Source organism: Myotis yumanensis, unplaced genomic scaffold, assembly GCF_028538775.1.
Source record: "Myotis yumanensis isolate MYYU_CA2020_CCGP unplaced genomic scaffold, mMyoYum1.0.hap1 SCAF_17, whole genome shotgun sequence".
Taxonomy (NCBI): domain Eukaryota; kingdom Metazoa; phylum Chordata; class Mammalia; order Chiroptera; family Vespertilionidae; genus Myotis; species Myotis yumanensis.
Genome location: NW_027223768.1, coordinates 30,546,298 through 30,566,294, shown reverse-complemented (window position 1 = coordinate 30,566,294; position 19,997 = coordinate 30,546,298). Strand labels below are relative to the sequence as shown.

At 46.4% G+C, this 19,997-nt stretch overlaps 1 protein-coding gene across 3 annotated transcripts; it reads right to left on the bottom strand.

Annotated features, from left to right (window-relative positions):
* Positions 1-91: 91 nt before the first annotated feature.
* Positions 92-17,878, bottom strand: IRF6 (interferon regulatory factor 6). Of its 3 annotated transcripts, none has more exons than XM_070396856.1 (9): positions 17,855-17,878; positions 13,103-13,187; positions 12,141-12,317; positions 9,634-9,838; positions 8,436-8,564; positions 4,121-4,294; positions 2,266-2,658; positions 1,481-1,599; positions 92-818 (listed from the first exon to the last, which is right to left on the bottom strand). In XM_070396856.1, the coding sequence occupies exons 3-9, from the start codon at positions 12,312-12,314 to the stop codon at positions 594-596; spliced, it is 1,419 nt and encodes a 472-aa protein (XP_070252957.1). In that variant the 5' UTR covers positions 12,315-12,317; positions 13,103-13,187; positions 17,855-17,878; the 3' UTR covers positions 92-593. The 3 variants fall into 3 exon arrangements, with proteins under 3 accessions (XP_070252957.1, XP_070252956.1, XP_070252958.1); XM_070396855.1 differs by lacking the exon at positions 17,855-17,878 and adding an exon at positions 17,693-17,848; XM_070396857.1 differs by lacking the exons at positions 13,103-13,187; positions 17,855-17,878 and adding an exon at positions 11,013-11,166 and having other exon boundaries at positions 12,141-12,226.
* Positions 17,879-19,997: the final 2,119 nt, after the last annotated feature.

Below are 19,997 nucleotides of genomic sequence, written 5' to 3'. Positions count from 1 at the left end.
CAGCTGGCTCCCTTCCCTCTCACTTCCCCCATTGGGGAGCCAGCTTACTATACTAGCAGAACAGGTCAAACAGAGATCAATCTTGGACAAATCAGTGCTTGAGGGAACTTTAATGAAGGCAAGAAAAAAAAAAAAGTGGTACAAGAACAATTCAGAAGGGTTCTGTTCCAGGCAGTTTTGCCTTGTACAAGTAGAATGAGGTCATCGAGTCAGAGTTTTAAACCTGGCATTATTTCAGGCATCATTCCAGCCCCTTCACTTTGACAGTAATGAATCTGAAGCCCAGAGGTTAAATGACTTGGTTCAAGGTCGTACATTGAGAGTAAAGCCGTCATTAGAACCCTGGTGTCCAAATCTCCTTCTACTACAATTCTACTACCATTGGGATGTTTATAAAAAAGAAAGGGAAAGTATAAAGGGTGATTTTTCCATAAATTAAATCAACTTTAAGAACCAGGCATATTTGGAGAGTCAGAAACTACTAACATTGTTAGAAAGAAAAGGGGTTTTACAAGCTGGTTAAATCTGAATAATAAAAAATATCCATATGTACAATATTGTAAAAAAAAAGAGAAGGAAGATGGCATTCTCGATTACTGAGCCGGCAGGGCCGGGGGCAGCTGCATGTTGGGGGTAGACTGCATGGGCTGCCAGCTTTCCTGGGTTTGGAGGATGCGATACAGCTGCTTCAGCTGAGCAACGATGTTATCTTTGATGTCTGGAGTCGAGATCTGCAGGCGGACACTGCCACTGTCAAAGGATCGTGTGAAATCACCAGAAAACATCTCGTAGATCATTCGAGCCACCACCGGAATAACCTGTTCAGGACACAGAGCACACAGGCATCTGCTGAGGAAAGGGTATTTTTCAACAGCAGGAGGGACTCAAGATTGAAGGAAGGACCAGTGAGGCCCTACGGAACACCCCCCCCCCCCCCCCCCTAGATATAGTATATGCCTTCATCTCTCCGAACCATCCTGTTAGGGTTTATTCTAAAAGTTGGTTCAAAATGAAGGTAAAGAATCTAGATGTAGCATCATATCACATATCTAAACAAGTAACTGCTTATTCAGCAAGACATTTACCCAAATTTCATCTGTTGCCTAGTCTTGTTGTACAAATCCAGGGGCCAAACCCAAGTGATCTTGATTTTACTTCCTAGAATAAGGTTGTGTTCTTAAAAGTAACTGAAAGGTTTTGTAAAAAAAAAAGCTGAAAGGGTCATATCCTGTGGGTTTCAGCAAGACTCTAATGTCAGTAAGAGAATGAAAGCCAAGGTCTCCACTAAAACCGTCACCCACTTTGATTCCCCATCGTGGACCTACTGTGGATTGTGCAAAGCCTGAGTCTGGTACTCCATCTGATGGGATTAAAACCCACACAGTCTGATGGGTCCTTTGCTCAGGGCTCTACCTCAGACCTAGGAGCTAAAGCTTTGATGAAAAGGTAAAGAGTTATTGACATATCCTTATCTCCTCACCTGAACCAAGATGAGTTTCCTTTCCGGGGGCTTCCCGTCTGGCCATTCTTCTCCAAAGCATAAGTAGATCTCAAATGGTGGTTGCTTCTCTATCTGTCCCTTCTGGTGGGCAATGAGATCTGCAGAAGGTGGAGAGCAAGTTTGGTGTACTGGGTCATTCCATACCCACTCCGTAAATACCATCCTAATATGGTAGGCACTAGCCACCACATCTGTCTATTCAATTTAAGTTCATTAAAATTAGTTGCTTAGTCACATGAACATGCTCAATAGCCACGTGGCTAGTGGCTACCATACTGGACAACACAAATACAGAACATTTTCATCATTTCAGAGGAAACCACTGAGTTAAACTTGGGGTTCAAACCACATTGTAAAATTCACACTGCAGTGCTCTCCCTAAATGTGCCTGCGTGAAGTCACCGTTCGGATATTTTTCAAAGGAGAAGAGTATACGTCTTGCTGATTATCATGAACAGGGTCACCTTCCAAAGTTAAGGATAAACTGGTAGCATTTGGGAGCTAATGACGAGGCTGTTTCCCTCTTCTGCCACTAAAGTTGCTAAAAACCAACTAAAAATAGTGTCTAAGTACAGAGCATTGGAGTGGAACGCCCTTCTTTGTTGCCCAGGTCACTTTCATTTCTCAGAACCAAGGCTCTTTTCGACCTTTACTTCCTCCAGAAAAAAAAAACCTTTGCAGAGCCAGGAAAGGGAGGAGGGATGGAGGAAGACATATTTCCAGGGACCACTTCCCACCCATCAACCTTCTGAAAAGAGACTCACCACTAAGGAATGTTTCCAGACAAAAGAGTTTGACCTTCTTTTGCCTCTCAATCAGGTTGGGAGCAACAAGTGATGGGGCACATGGCCCCGACCAGTACACCTTGCACTGGCACAGCCTGATGGCATAAATGGCGTGACCGCTGACCTCCAGGATCAGTCCTCTGTCCATGACGTCTAGCAGCTTGCTGGTGAACAGCTTCTGCTTCTCATTGGTGATGTGCTCCGGACCTGGGAACTTGACCTGCTCCAGACTGACAGGACCAAAGAGCTCCTCCTGGTCAGGCATGGGACCCAGATCCCCATAGAAGAGCCGGCAGCCCTGGGGGTTGCTCACGGTCAAGGTCTGCACATACTCCTTCCCACGGTACTGAAACTTGATGTCCAGGTCAGTCACTGCAAGGTGAGAGAGGACAGTGAGGGTCCTGCTCTGCTGCTCTGCCCATTTATCCCTAAGACTCATACAAGTCCATCAAGATTGAGCCACCTTTCTACCAGCGTTCAGGAAGGCCATGGCCATAGTTATCCTCCCTGCAATAGAGGGAGACATCAACATAACCCTGAAACAGTCATGCAAAAGGCTGTCTTGAAGCAAACAGTTCAAAGGTCCATCATTCCTATCTCTGTTCAATCACCACACCCTAAGGGCTAGAATTCCTCCAAGCTAAGGTCCGAGTCCTGGTCTTCCCATTTCATACTGAGTCTCTGTATCTATAGGCATGGGAAGGAGCTAGAAACTAAGGTATCTGGTTTGTGTCATATTTTTAAAGAAACCAGCAAAACAAGAATACCAACTCATCTTTCTGTTTTAACAATATATCATAAAAAAGATACAGCTCACAGCAAACTAAATTTTCACTCAGCAAGTCTCCCTATGGTCTTATTAAAGCTATTAGCCTCTTGGACAAAATTCTAGCATTCTTCCCCACTTCCCCCCATGTGTAAATTGAAAGGGAGATGGAGAATTGACAATGATTCTTTTTTTATTTTAATATAATTTTTTTTAATTTTGTTAATTGATTTGAGAGAGAGAGAGAGGAAGGGAGAGAGGGAGAGAAACATCGACTTGTTCCACTTATTTATGAATTCATTGCATGGACACAGACAATAGGGTGCCCTGACCGAGGATCAACCTTAGCACATCAGGACGATGCTCTAACCCAGGGGTCCTCAAACTTTTTAAATAGGGGGCCAGTTCACTGTCCCTCAGACCGTTGGAGGGCCGGACTATAGTTTTAAAAAAAACTATGAACAAATTCCTATGCACACTGCACATATCTTATTTTGAAGTAAAAAAACAAAACGGGAACAAATACAATATTTGTATTTGCATGTGGCCTGCGGGCTGTAGTTTGAGGACCCCTGCCTAACCAACTGAGCTACCCAGCTAGGGCGACAATGATTCTTCATTGAAATAAATTTGTGCCCAATCCAGAAAGAGATTTTCTCTGAACCCTAAAGCCTCTCAAAATCTAAAAGCCCCCTTTACTAAATCCATGGCCATTACCTCCCTATCCCACCACTAGCCTTATCCCCAAATCCCCTAACCAAACTGATAAAACCAGGACTCCCACCCACTTAAAAGGTGAGTAACCTGGAGCTGAAACCAATCAGAGCATCCTCTTGGGCAATTAGGCACAGGCTACTGTCTCTTTATTTCTGCCCTGGTAACTCACTATCACCTGGCCTATTTCTGCCCTGGTAACCCATCATCAGCTGGCCAGGAATCATACGCAGAAGGTAACTGTGGAAAAGGTAGCTATTCTATACAAGGCAAAGAAATGGAAGCAGAAGGCAAGGCAGGAAGGGACTATATTAGGAGCTGAAGACCCATCAAGAAAGCCCAGGGCTCACTTACTTGGAAGAGAGCTGATCCACAGCTCTGGAGAGCTATAGAAGGGCTGTATAGGTGCCTGGGGTACTTCCATCTCCAGAGGTTCCGTTTTGGGCCACACTGCTTCAGGGCTGCAGTTGCCCACACTGCAGTTGCTTACACTACAGTTGCCCACACTGGCCGGTGCCATGGGAGAACCTAGAACAGAAGGATGTGGCTGAGCAGGCAGGGGCACCACACATGCACAGCATCTGGTCTGAGGCTCTAACACCTAACAAAGTCAACAGACAAGAGTCAAACACTGGACCGAGATAAATGTGGCAACCCATCGAGGATCCCCACAACTAACACAACAAAAAACACCTGCCTCTGGGAAACCTAATCATATTGGTTCTCCCATAAACTCATAGTCATGAAAACCTGGGTTTGCTGAAGATTAACAGAGGGGTGAGTTTTCTCTGGGGTTAAATAAGTATGAGCATAAATGAGAGATTCTCTGTTGTAAAATTTGAACCCTACAATTAAATAAAACCTGGTTATCTTTCATAAAAGGAACTCAACGGAATCAGTTTATTAGCTTTGAGTAAGTGTTAATTTATCAAAATTCTATTAAAAGCAAATATTTTACATGCATTAAACATCTGGAAGGATACTCAAGGACCCTCTGGGGAAGGAACTGGAAGGTCAGAGACGGGATGGAAGGAAAACCTTCCACTGATTACCTTTTTGTACCATTATGAATTTTAAATCATGTAAGAGTATTATTTATTCACAAGTACCCAAATAAAGCTATTCTTAAAAGTTAATTTTAAGAAACCCATCCTATTTCCCTGCTGTTGGCCAAGTTGGCTCACTCAAAAGTCTACAGATATCTCCTCCTAGCCTCACCTCTTAGGCATCTATTCTTCCACAATTCTTCCTCTGCCCCAACAGCTCTGGAATCACAGAGGTTAATGTTTCTTGGACCCTTTGTCTGCTTAAATCTGTGTACCCATTTTACTTTGTTTTTCATATATGCCACACATCTTCCCAAAGAGGGTCCAAGGCAGCCCGCAAGTATCTCATTTGAACCATAGCAGCCAGATGAAACTAGAAAAGCAGTGAAAGCTGCTCAACTGAATGCATGTCAAGGACCATTTTAGTGGGCAGTTCCAGCGAAGATGCCACAGAGGAGCAGTTCAGCTTGTGTTCAAGCATCCTCAGGATGGGCAATGGGAGATTCAGTACCTGCCCTATCACACAGTGACCTTCCAACCTCTCAACTCATTTTTCCTGGGAAGCTGAATTTTAAGAAGTCTACAAAAAAGAACCACGATGGCAGCATAGGTAAATGCCCGTTCTTGCTGCCTCGCACATCCACATCAAAATTACAACTAAAATGCAGAACAGCTATCATCCAGAACCACCAGAAAGCTGGCTGAATGGAAGTACTACAACTAGAGAAGTAAAGAAGAAAGCACACTGAGACTGTAGGAGGCGCGGAGGCACAGAACAAGCTGGGGAGAGATAATTGGGAGGGAGATAGCCTCTGCGGAGGCCGCCTGGAGGAGCAAGGGGTCCCAGCCCCACACCAGACACCCAGCCCAGGGTTCCAGAGCTGGGGAAGGAAGTCCGTACGGGCAGTAAGAACGATGGACTGTAAAAACCAGTGGGGGTTGGGGCTGAGTGACACACAGGCTGCTGGAGACCCAGCTGCTCCTAAAAGGCCGGCACCACGAACTGAATTTACAAGCTCTCACTTCCTCTGAGCTCCAGTACCAGGCGAGGCTCTGGGGGACCCAGACACATACAGGGAGAAATTGGACTGTCTGGCATTGGGGTTGGAACTTGGGGCAACTTTCTTCCAGACGGAGGTGCTTACGGCAGTCCTTGTTCCGGTGCTGGGACTTCCCCGGTGCAGGGCTGCAGGGCTGACTGGCAGCCATTTCTGTTTGCTCCACCCTGGTGATTCTCTCTGAGACCCCGCCCCACCCAATTTATAACCCCACACAAGCTATGCGCAGCAGCTTTTGCATATGAATGGTCTTTCCTTTCTCGGGCTAAAAATCTGTCAAACAAGCTATAGCTGGGTCAGGGATTCCCAAACCTATCAATAAAAGGCTCGAGACCCAGCACCAGCACCAGCCTGCCTTGCTTCACAGCCTGGTCCTCGTCTGGGCATTTCCAAACCCAATACAAAGAGGAGGAATCTGCAGATCTCTCTGTAGCTCCTGCTGGATGGCCCCAGGCATTGGCTGACTTTGCACCTCCCTGGAGACCCAAGAGCCAATGTACCCAGTGGTCAGTGTGAGACCATACCAGATCATAACTCTTCACATGCATAAGCAACACCTTCAAGGGGTAGACTTGGAGTGCCAAAGCTCCACTGAAGCAAGTCCTGCTCCATAAGGGTTTCTCCTGCACAGCAGCTCTCCAGCAGTAGCCGCAGCTGGCCCCCACAGCCAATTGGCCTGGAGGTCAATTCCTCCCAGTAACACCAACAGCAATCAAGGCTCAACTACAACAAAACTGTGCACACAGCCCACAAAGGATGCATCAACAGTGTCCATCTCAGGTGATTGGGGAGGCTGAGCCACTGAGCCCTCCCATAGGACACCTACTACACAAGGCCACTCTATCAACTCAGACTTAGCAGCTACCCAATACATAGAAACAAACACAGGGAAGCAGCCAAAATGCAGAGACAAAGAAATATGTCACAAGTGAAAGAAATGGAAGAAAGAAAACTGGATATAGAGTTCAAAAACCACAGTTATAAGGTTACTCAAGAATCTTCTAGAAACCTCTGAGGAACTTAGTGAGACTTTCAAGGATCTTAGTGAGAATGCCAAAAAAAAAAAAAGGAAAAGGACCAGTCAGAAATTAAGCATGCACTGACTGAAATAAAGAGTAATATACAGGGATTCAACAGTAGAGGATCCCAAGAATCAAAATCAATGATTTGAAATACGAGGAAGGACAAAACACCCAACCAGAAGAGCAAAAAGAAAAAAAAATCCAAAAATATGAAGATAGTGTAAGGAGCCTCTGGGACAACTGCAGGCATACCAACGTCCGAATTATGGGGGTGCCAGAAGAAGAGAGAGAGCAAGATATTGAAAACCTATTTGAAAAAATAATCACAGAAAATTTCCCCTACCTGGTGAAAGAAATAGACTTACAAGTCCAGGAAGCGCAGAGAACCTGGAACAAGAGGAATCCAAAGAGGACCACACCAAGACACATCATAATTAAAATGCCAAGGTCAAAACATGAAGAGAATCTTAAAAGCAGCAAGAGAGAAACTGTTAGTTACCTACAAGGGAGTGCCCATTGTTGATTTCTCAACAGAAACTATGCAGTCCAGAAGGGAGTGGCAAAAAATATTCAAAGTGATGAATAGCAAGAACCGACAACCAAGATTACTTTATCCAGCAAAACTATCATTTAGAATTGAAGGTCAGATAAAGAGCTTCACAGACAAGAAAAAGCTAAAGGACTTCATCATCACCAAACCAGTATTATATGAAATGCTGAAGGATATTCTTTAAGACGAGGAAGAAGGAGAAAAAAGTAAAGATAAAAAATATGAACAACAAAGTGACAACAAATACATATCTATCAACAATTGAATCTAAAACTTAAATGAATAAAAAATCTGATGAACAGAATAAACTGGTAAATAGAATAGAATCAGGGGCATAGAAATGGAACAGAAGTAATTCTCAGAGGTAAGAGGGTGTGGGGGTTGCGGGAAGAGATTAGACAAAAATCTTATATGCATGTATGCATTACCTATGGACACAGACAATAGGGTGGCAAGGGCCTGGGGTGGGGTGGGAACCAGGAGGAGGGGAGCTATGGGGGGAAGGGTGGGAAAGGGACATCTGTAATAATCTCAACAATAAAGATTAATTTTTAAAAATGTATTTTTAAAAATCCACAAAAGAAAAGTCCCTTGCAGCTCAATTCTATCAGAGCCGAGAACTGAGAGCTGTAGAAACCACAAGTTCCCATCACAGAGCCTTAGCTGAGTAGACCCCGTCCAGAAAGTGACACAAAATTTATACTGAGGGAAAGAGCAGAAGAGTCTACCTACAAGTCATGAAAACGATGCCTGCAACTTGGCCTGAAAGAAGTCAGCAAAATGTATAAAAGTTTTGTATGTGGGACTGAGAATTAGTAAAATTTTTAACTGGGCCAGCAGAGTTCACTTGCCTATGACCCCTGCTTCCTAACAGGCCAGCAGCCTGGCCACAGGGCCTGGTCACTGCTCCCAGTGCAGTGGTGGCTGAGGGGTCAGCAGGAGCAAGGTCAAAGCCCTCCTCACCCCTCTGGACCACCTGTCACCCCTCCTCACCATTGATATTCAGGAAGGGAAAGGTGTCCTGGATGGGAACATGGTGCTGTGACTGATCCAGCTCATCTTCCTCATCTTCTTCATCCACATCATTATCCTTCTCATCCCAAGGAGCAGATCCAGTGGATCCTACCAAGAAACAGACACGCAGCTGCAAGTGAACCCCCTCAGGTTCCAGTTATTGCTGTAGCCAACTCCCCGCACAAGCTAGAGACAGCTAGCACAGGGGGTCTCTGGGCTCAGTGTGCACCCTCAGTGCCCTAGTCAAGAAGAGTGGGAGCCGAGGATATGTTGATCCCTGATTCCAACTCTTCCCACAGAGCCCTGATGTAAGCTCTCTTCCCCTCCCCTATTAAGGAACTGCAAACCCTACTCCCTTCTACAGAAATCTCTTAATTTGTATTCTAACCCTCTTCCTACACATTAGCATCCCTTTTAAGAACTCAAGGACACCAGCTTCTCTCTTTTGTAAGCTTAATGTGAGAACAGACCCTTCTCTCCTGGCAGGGCCTCACCAGATTTGCTGAGGACAAATCAAAATTATCTGGCTCTCCAAAAAAAAAAATGTATCTGGCTCTTAATCACTTCTTGTTAAGGATTGGGTATTTAGGAGGATTGGGTGGTATTCTCTTAGTAAAAGTATCCTACAACTAAATGGCCATTCACCTCAACATTTATAAAGAGAACTTAAGAGCTTTTACACATGTCAATTGATTCTTGCAGTAGCCTTTGAACTAGGCAAGAAAGATGAGCATCCCCATTTTTCAGCTGAAAAACTGAGACTTGCTAGGTCAAATGCCTTGATTCAATGTCCCACAAGTAGTGAAGTGACAAGAACCAGCTTCAGAACTCAAACCTTCTAAGTTTTATCTCTTCTTTCTTCTAAACTACCTGGTCTCTGCTCTTAATGTTAAGTCCCAAGAAGCTTTTTTTTTTTTTTTGGTAGAAATCTATACTCTACTCCCTCTACTTTATAATGCTTTAAGCAATCAGGCTAGTACCTATCCCCCTAAATGAGCAAGAAGATTTTGCTGAGTTTACATCTTCTGTTCTCTGGGTCCTTCCTAGGGAAAGGCTTTCTTGCTTTACCAGTCTTAAACGTAAAAAGCCAGGCAATTTTCAAGTCGCCTATCTCTTTAAGAGTCCAGCCTAGAACTTGACAAACGGTCCACCTTCTCCCCAGCAGCTGAGGCCTCACCTGGGTTAATGATGGAGCCCTGGGGCTGGGGGATGTCACACACTTGATATATCTTCACTGGATTCATGGGCACCTCCTTGGTGCCATCATACATCAGGTTGAATTCCCTGCTCTTGTTGAGAGCACAGCGGAGCTGGGCCTTCCATTTAGCCGGGTCAGGGTCATCCACCCCTTCCTGGTACTTCCCTGTCTCCACAGCCCAGGCCTGAGGAATAGGAAACTGCAGTGAGTGCCTACTGATGCCCAGAAACACTGACACACACACACACACACACACACACACACACACACACACACACCAGGGCCCACGCAGATGACATGGAGGGTTTATACTGATGCAGCAGAAGGTAGCACCCACCACAAGGCCATCACTGTGATTTATAAATATCACTTGTTCAAACCTGTTCTGAATCATACTTCTGAGATTCTGGTCACTGTACAGGTCCCTATTTCTCTTCCTAAAATGGAAGTAACCCCTGCATTTTTATGGTAATCTACGAGTCCCATTCTTTCACTTTTCACAACAATCCTTGCGAGGCAAGCAAGACTGGGTTCACCTCCATTTTACTGAAGGGGAATCTAAATCCCAAGGAGATTATGTGACTTGCTCAAGACCACCCATGCAATTGATGGTAGCAGGACTTGAAGACAGGTCTTCCAATTCCCAGTGAGAAGGGGCAGGATGAAAATGGGGGAGAAGGTAGGCCTGGGTTCAAATGATGACCCCACCATGTATTGGCTGTGTGATTTCAGCAAGCTACTTAGCCCCTCAGAGACTCAGCTTCTGCATCTACAACATGAGAGTAAACTCCCTTACAGAGCTGCCGAGAATTAAATGAGAAAATGGACATAGGGTGTGGATCAGGCATCCTCTTAATGCTAGTGCCCCCACCCCTAACCCACCATCCTGTCAAAGGCCGGTCAGAGCTTTGGATCTGTGAAAGCAACCTCACTTTTCTCCTGACTTCTAAGGCTCTCCCTTAGCATCTGCAAACAGATACACAGATAAAAATGACCACACAGCTTCCCTCAGCCCCCTTTTCCTCAAACCCTAAGCAGGCAGATTGCTCTTCTGAGTGGGGCTTCTAGGAACCAGCCTCTTCCTCCGTGGCCAGCCACCACCAGCTACATCAACAGCAAACCCAATTTCAGACCAGCTGGAGGCAGGGCAGGCCCTTCCCCCCTCCGTGCCAACTAGAATGTTGGTGCTGGTTTACAGATGTTTTCCTATCCCTATTGTATCATTATTTAATTTTAAATTAAGTGCTCGTTCACTTTCTCGGGCCAATTTTCTCTCTGCCTCTTCTCTCTACACCTGACATAACTGAGTCGGGTGGGAGACATCTCCAGGATGGCTCTCCTTTGAGATGTGAGCCCACCTTTCCTGGTCCAGTCTCAGCAAGATCTTGACAGGCCCACGGTAGAGACTGAATTTCACTTCTGACTTGCAGCTTAGAGTCAGGAAACAAAGGATGAATTCACTTCTTGGTGTCTTGGGGGTGCAGTAACAAAAGTTACTCACGAGCTGGAAGACTGACCAGCACAGAGAAGTTTTGGTCTGGAGATGGGGTGCAGGCTCGCAAGTTACCAACCACATCACACCCCTGCCCACAGCAGCTTCCCACCTGCTTCTGGCTAAGTCAGCTCTGGTTTCACTTAACATTTGTAACATGCCAGGTGATTAAAACTTGTTTTCAGTTAAGTAAAATTACTCTCGTATCACAACAAATTTCTTTATTTTAATGTAATTTTCGATTTTTAAAATTTTAAATTAGTTTTCAATTACAGTTGATGTGTAATATTATATTAGTTTCAGGTGTACAACATAGTGATTAGACATTTATATAATTTACGAAGTGATCCCCTTGATAAGTGTAACACCCACCCTATACCATACATAGTTATTACAATATTATTGACTATATCCCCTATGCTGCTTTTTATTTATAGAAAAGATAGTTGTATAATGAAAACATAATTAAGTCACCTTTTAATTTTTAAGCAGAGGCATGGATAGGGCAAAATATGTCAATATCAGAAGAAAAACTTGCTAAGGGTCCACTACACCCATCTTACAGACTATGCTAGGAGCCTGCTGACACTCAGTAGTCCTGCCCTGGCCTGAAGAGCCATTCCCAGGCCCAGATACCTTTCTTCATAGCAAGAACCCTGAGCGAATGAAGAGGAAGAGTCCATTGCTGACTCTTGGGAGCTTTTGGAACAACTCACAGGAGTTTGGCCAGCTTTACCCAGGATCCTTTGGAATGTGAATTGAGTACCTTGGACCAGTGGGAAAGAATAAATGACCTCAACTATCATAGACATGCCCCAACAAGAGAAATTACTATGCCTGTGAAGTTTGGGCATCCCCATCATAAACACTGCTGCATCAGCGTTTTGGATTTAGTGTATTCCTCATGTCAAAAGAGAAACCAGCACAAACCATAAAAGCCAACAAAGTCTGAGAGAATGGAAAACGTTTCAAGTCAAATGGCAAGGCTCTTTACCTTGAAAATGGTATTTTCCTCCTCCTGTTGGGGGCTATGCCGGGTGGCATGTTTCCAGGGAATCTGGAAGCGTTTGGAGTCCCTGTGCAGCCAGATGAGCCCAGGGTACAGGCCACTATCCACCTGGGCCACCAGCCAGGGCTTCAGCCGAACTCTGCGGGGGTGAAGGGCCATGATCTGGGTGGGGGAGGGGGAAGAAATGGGGAGAACAGGAGAATTAGGCCAGTCGCTGGGAACTTTTCCCAGTCACTGTTCCCTTATGATAGAGCTACAGTTTCATTAGATTACAGCAAAGAAACTAAATATGGGAATAAACTGTGCCAGGTGGGGAAGAAAAGAAAAGAGGTTAAAGGGTTCTTTTGATTCTTATTCCAAAGCCATTTATACTTCATGCTCTAGCCAAATCAGACTTATCATGTAAGCAGATCACATTTCTTCTATTTAAATCCTGGAGCAGAAAAATGAAAAGATGATGTCATCTCTGCTGGAACACAGTCCTTCCTAAAGTAGCAAGGGCTTTGGAAGAGAAAGAAAAGTACTCTTTTCTTTTTAATATGTTTTTATTGATTTAAGAGAGAGGGAGAGAGAGCTAGAAACATCAATGATGAGATAATTATTGACCAGCTGCCTCCTGCACGCCCCCCCATTGGAGATCGAGCCCCCAACCTGGGCATGTGCCCTAGCCAGGAATCGAACCGTGACCTCCTGGTTCATAGGTCAACCACTGAGCCACACCGGCCGGGCAAAAATTATTCTTTTCAAACTCGTCTCAGGAGATGGAAGAAAAATTGTTATGGAAACAATAAGGATGTGGGCAAGAACCTGAAGCATGCTCTCTTTTTAGACAGACAACTAAAGATGAATGGGAATATTTTAGTAAGAAATGACACCTTCATGACGAGAGAGAAGTGGGCTGGGGGCTGTGAGGGGTGGGAGGTCCCAGTTCCAAAGTCCTCACTTACATAGAGCAGGTAGTATATCCACCAGGATCTGAAGAGCTGGGCTTTGAGTTGGCTGTCCTTTCTCTGGGCCACCCAAAGATTCTGTCTGGAAAAAAAAAAAGGAGGGGGTGCTGACATGGTTATCCACAGAACAATCTAGTGTGTGGAAAAAGACTTGGGAATGCTGGAGACTCTGAGGACCTGCCCTGCAGGTGAGTCTGGTCAAACTCAGAAACCCTAGAATAATCAAATACCACTGTTCCTAAGCCTAGAGCACTACAGACAGGGCCTGTCCTGCTCGGATGGCCTCCTTACCTGGGTCTGCTCATTTCCCAGAGGCTGGAGTGAGCTGATTGGTTGCAGGAGCCAGCCTGGGTAAAGTCTGCAATTAAATCTCATAAAAATGCCCAGACATAGCAGATAGCATTGGAGGCAGCCAGCACTCACAACAGGAAACAAAGATTTGCCTAGATTGTGTGCCCAAAGGAAAAGCTGGTCACTGAAGAATTGTTTGCCTGGAATGTTGTGCTTGGATTTTTATTTTATTTTATTTTATTTTTTGGTGTTCTTATTTTACTTTGTTTTTACTTAAGGTAAGAAAGAAACACCTAAAAAATAACATTCATTCAACAAAGAGTTGGTCATCAGCTACTGAGTGTCAAGCACTATGGTAGTTACTAAGCGCTAAAGCGCAATGTTTTCATCAGACTCCTTCCTGAAGAAATCCACATTAGAACTGCTCAAGCCCCATAAAGACCTGAGGAGGAAAGGAAGACAAATAAGTCACCTTCATACCCAGAAAGACCCCTACCTGGATCACAGTTCAGAAACCAAATCAGTTGAGTCAGCGAAAGGCTCCCATTCAGAGGCGCTTAGCTGAGGGGCTAGACTTCCATCCAATGGGGAAAACCCAAAGCCAACTCAGCCCTGGCACTTTAAGAGCAAGGCAAGACCTGCTCTTACCTGAGCCTTCTGACCCAATTACCTTCTCCTGCAACTGAAACCTTCCCCCTGGGGAGCACAGCTCCGTGGGTAGGTGAGGTTGGTTGGCATGCAGAATTCAAGTACCCCCACCCCCCTGGTCTTGGCCTTGGTTTAGGTTGTTTTGCAGGGCAGCAACACAAGCCATCAAAGCCCCGAGACCATTACCTTATAAGGAGGAGGAAACACATTCTCCGAGGGGCGAGTTCTACCTTCTCCTCAGTCCTAGCCTACTGGGAGGGGGAAGGGCAAGGGAAGGATGAAAAGAATAGAAAAATGGGCAGCCAACCAGTCAACCTAGCGAGGGGCTTTTGAGAATTTATATTGCAATGCATCCAAGTCCTGTGTCTGGGCCTGTCCGACACACAAAATCAACCTGTTGATGGATCCTGGACTTTGAAGAAAAGTGTTTATTCTAGTTGATCCACAGCCCATGAAGAAAAAATTAAAGCAACCAGGTCAACACAAGGAACTGCACATAGCGATGGGGAAGGAGAAGCAGCCACCCATAGAGACCGATGATTAAGATCTCGAGCCCTGGTTCTCAGCGTTCTCCCGAGATGGCCGTACCCAGAGCAACCCGCCCCAGCCTGCTCTCCTCCACCTTCTGAAAGTCAGCCAAGATCTCCCCCATCTGCCACCCAGTAACTAAGACTCTAAAAACAGGCAGAGAGGGAAAAGATGGAAGCAACCAAATAACAGAGGAGAATGGCTAATTACATGTTCACAGGCTGCAATATTAAGCAGCTATTAACAACGGGGCATCTGAATAATTTTTATTGGATTCGGGAAAAGGTTTACAATATGAAGTTAAGGGAGAAAATGCAGCATATAATATTGATTGCCCAGGAGTATCTCCATCTTGTAACAACATGCACATGGATCCGTATACACGCACACACAGAATTTTAAAAAGGGAATGAAAGAATACACCAATGCAACAAGACATTCGCAATGGTTACCTGGTGATAGGATCATGAGTGAATTTTATACCTGCCTATATACTTTTATATATGATTCATCTTTTCCTGCAATGACATGTTTCAATTTATTATTTTTTTAAAAAACTACAAGTAGTATTTTTTTTTTAACCACAGGAAGCTAAGACATTTCTTGGTCACTGTAAGGTATAGAACAGTGGTTCCCAACCTTTTTTTTTGGCCATGCCCCCCCCCCCCATGACATATAATTCTTATTATTCAAAAAGTGAAGTCCTAGTTACATGGAGGAAGCCTAAAGGGCCATTAATTTGGTCTAAACAAGCTTCCAAAGAACATGGCATCCATGAAAGAGAAAAATAAAAGAACAAAAGGACAGGTGAAGTACTGAGGAAGAAATTGTTAAAAAATAATAATAATATGAAGTGATATGAAAAAGTAGCAAATAAAGTTTCAAAACATATAGAGAACTGAAATACATAAATATGTCACAATATATATTTATATACTGTATTTGAGGCCCCTAGAACCATAAGAAATGCAAAAAATTCACTGTTAATAATTCATTCTCAAATTGCCCCCCTTAAAAATCAAATTGCCCCTCCCCTCCCCCGTGGGGCATATGCCTCACGTTGGGAACCACTGGTATAGAAGATGATGGCCTTTAACTGATGAGACCATGGTAACAACAACCCTTTATATCTACACAGGCTTTACAGTTTTTACATGTATTTTTACTTAATGTGTCTGATTCCATCCTCATGATCTGGAAGTGGTATTATTCTCATCCCCATTTGTAGCTGTGTTAACTGAGACACAGAAAAGTGAAGTGCTTTATCTGGGGCCTCGATCCAGCACTCCTGAATCAGTGTGCTGTCCCAAGTCCCGCCACTGCATCCCGCCATCCAAATCTCTCCCTTCTTCTACACCAGCGGTTCTGTTTCACAGGGGTCGCCTAAGACCAGCCTGCATATCAGATATTTACATTACGGTTCATAACAGTAGCAACATTACAGTTATGAAGTAGCAACGAAAATAATTTTATGGTTGGGTCACAACATGAGGAACTGTATTTAAAGGGCCAGAAGGTTGAGAACCACTGTTCTACACACTGAGAGCGTAAACCAAAAACACCAACAAAGATGCCAACAGCATGGAGGGCCAATGAAGTGGCCGGGAGAAGACTACATGACACCCCCCTTCAAACACACCTAAATCAGAGTTCTCTTTCCAAACACCCTCACCACCCAAATCCCAAAGCCCACAGAACCACCTCGGCCTAGTTGAACTCAGCCCTGGTATCTCTAGCTGCCATCACAGCGAAATTCAAGGCCTGCGTCTCCAACATGTATTTAACCAGCCAAAGAGCAAAGATGCTAACCTACCCCCCTCCCTTCATACTGGGCATTGAGCAGGCACATTTTCAACCTCTCCCAGGCACTAACCATGCTCTCTCATACCCCCATTCCAGGGGGCAGGTCCTCTATCAACATCCCACTGCCATCTCTGCAGCTCCTGCCCAGACAAGTTTCGGGGCGGGTGTGTGTGTGTGTGTGTGTGTGTGTGTGTGTGTGCACAGCTACCCCAAAGCTGAGATTTGGCTGTCAAAGGTTTTCCGCAGAATAAAACACACCACTGTTTCTTGCAGACAAGCCTCAGTGGTGGTCCTGTTTTTTTCCCTTCCTTCCGGAGGGAACTGAAATACCAACTTCCAGGTTCCCAGTCAGTCCTCCCTTTAGTTCAGCCCTGCTCAGGGGTAAATCCTGGGTCGATACCCATAATTCCCGTGCCCTTCTTCTCTGCTGGATTGAATTTGGGGGCCGGCGGAGCGGGAAGTGCAGGGTACTGGGTGCTGCTGTCCTGCATTCGTTAGGCATATGTTTAACCCTAGAGGACTACCCTGGCTCCCCACGCGCCTTCACCAGCGGACTCAAGCGCCTTCTCCCTCTCCCTTCCCAGGCTTCCACTTTTGACAACCATCAAGAGCAGGATTGGGGCAGGGATGACCCCTTTACCACCAAGCAGGCTCCCTGTAAAGTGTGGCACCCCAGGCCTCCCTTCCAGCCAGGCCGGGGAGACTTTCCACATTTCTCCACACCACCAGCCCTCCAGCCCCGACGGGAAGAGGCCTCACCCCCAGCGGCCACGCCCGGCGCCACCCTCCCAGCACCTCGCTTGTCTACTTGGAAATCCACTGGTGTCTCCCAGGGCGGGGGCCGGACTGTGCTAAACAAACCCAGGGAAAGAAAACAAACTGGCTAAAACTCTTGGCCTCCCCACCACCACCAACTCCCCCAAACACCCACCAGCCCCAAAAGGCCCGCGGGCCTGGGAATTCCCCTCTTGGGAAATACAGAGGCCGGCGGCCCCGCGAGCCTGCAAAGGGTGGAGGCTCCTCAGCTCCATCCGACGGTGGGTGGTAGGAGCCGAGAGCGGGCTGGGCGGGGAGGGAAAGGGAGTCGACGACGGAGTGTGGGGTCGGGAGGGCCCAGCACTGCGGGGCTGGGGCACCCCAAAAGCTACCTGGAGAAGGGCGACAGTCAACCCCACAGGGTGTCCCCCCCAAAAAAGACAGATGTCCCCAAGTTTTCCTAACCCCCCAAACTCAGGAGCGGGCCTTTCTCCCCCAGCGGGCGTGTCCCTCCCAACCACCCCCACCCCCAGATTGGCCTCCAGAAGCTGGCGTCCCCACCTTTCCTCAATCCGGCTACCAGAAGCGGACCTCCCTCCGAACCATGTCCCCAGCTGAGATCTCCAGTCGCCACCGCGCGCCTCGACAGGTTGGGCAGGTAACACCCGGCTCTGCGCAGGTAGGGAGTGCGGGCTCCGCTCACGGTCCCGCACTGGCGCTTACCTGCTCCGCCCAGGTGCGCCCAGCTCACGTCAGCGCCTCACCCCAGACGCCACCGCCACCACCGCCACCTGGCCACGCCCCCCAGGTGTGGCCACGCCCCCTGAGCTCAGGATTGGCCGGTTGCGAGAAATATGAACCTCTGTGCTCCGGGCGGCCCCACCCCGCTTCTTACCACCCCCCTGAGAAAATGTGCAGATGCAGGCTCACACCTTGTGTCGGGGGGGGGGGGGGGGTGCTGGTGGTCCAGGGAACTGGAAGCGACGGGAGGTCAGATCTAAGTCTGGAGGGTGCCACCCCCCCCTTCATGCCCCATAATTACCCTGCTGTGTGGAGACTGTTAAGGCCAGATAAAGGTTTAGCGATTCTGGGTGGCCCGGCTAGCCGTGGGCCTGTGGAAGCAGACTATGGGGAAGGGACTCTAGGTCTCTTCTAGGGGAAGCCCTGTGGCTTGCAGAGCAGGAATTCCGCCTTGACTCCGCCTCTTACCTGGGTGACCTTGGCTGAGTTACTGCGTTTCAGTTTCCTCGTCTATTCGGTCACTCTCCCTAAGGATGAAAAGCATGGTATCTGGAGATTCGCACCCCAATTGTTTATCTCATTTCAAAGTATTGGGATTCAAGCCCAAACTCCTTCGGTTACTAGAGACTTGGGAAAGTTTCTAAGCTCTCTGGACCCGTTTCTGATCTGAGCTAGAACAAGGTAAATCATAGCTCCCTGCTCAAAGGGGTATTGTGGGGTTTCAGTAAGTTACTTAATATAAAGTGATTGGAACAGTCGTTGGCACTCATCGAGCGCTATATAAATACTTGCCATTTTTATCAGTGTATAAGGATAAAAAGTACCATGCAGGCAGTACCTCACAGAACAAGATGACATCTCCGGTTATTGCCTGAAATTCAAGGCCCGTATATCCCATAGCAGGCACTTGAGGAGAGATCGCCAGTCTGGACAGAATACATGCTTACAGTGAGCTGTGCTCCAGTACACGAGACCCCAGCTGCACTGAGCTGTCCATCAGTAAGAATGGGCATAAGCAGAGTAGTTAAGTGTTGGTGTTTAAAGCACTGAGTTGGAGACCACGGAGGAGGAGTATTATTGTTGAATGGTGTCCCCCTAAATTCAAATGTTGAAGTCCCGTAACCTCCAGTATCTCAGAATGTGACCTTACTTGGAGATAGGGTCCTTACAGAGCTAACCAAGTTAAGTTAAAATGGGGTGCGTAGGGTGGATTCTGCTCAAACATGACTGGTCCTTATAAAAAAGGGAAATTTGGACATAGAGACAGGTACGGGGAGAAGATAGCATCTACAAACTAAGGAGAGGCCTGGAACAGATCCTTCCCTCAAAGCCCTCAGAAGGAACCAGCCTTACAGACACTTTGATTTTGAGCTTCTAGCCTCAGGAACTGGGAGACAGTAAGTTTCTGTTGTTTAAGCCACCCAGTCTCTGGTACGTTGGTTCAGTAGACCTAGCAAACTAATGCAGGTAGGTTGAAGAGCTCCAGATTCGTAATAATGTGGACTTGATCCCCAGTCCCGATTAAGCTTAGGGACATTGCCAACAAAAGCCTAGGAAGGCAGCAAGCCCCAAGCCTGCCTCAGCCACCACTGCCTGACCAACTCTGCCTTCATGCAGGGGAGGGGCTATCACATCAGCACACCCAGATCTTTATAGCTGATGAGCTCACTGGACAAGCAGCATCTTCCTTATAGCTCAAGGCTAGGCTCCAGAGACCCAGCAAACCGTCCACTGCAGGTGTGTGTAAGGATCAGAGGGGACCACCAGCAGGGTGTCATTTAAGGGGAGATAAACGCCCAATCGCACCCCAGCCAGTTTGGCTCAGTGGATAGAGCGTCAACCTTTGGACTGAAGGGTCCCAGTTCTATTCTGGTCAAGAGCACAGACCTCAGTTGTAAGCTCAATCCCTGGCCCTGGTTGGGTGTGTCCAGGAGGCAACCAATAAATGTGTCTCTATCAGCTCTCTTTCTCTCCCCTTCCCTTCCACTATCTCTGAAAATCAATGGGGAAAAGTCCTCGGGTGAGGATTAACAAAACAAAATAAATTAAAATGCCCAATGGCATAAAAGTCTAATAAAAGTGTAATATGCTAATTAGACTGGACGTCCTTCCATATGACCTTCCA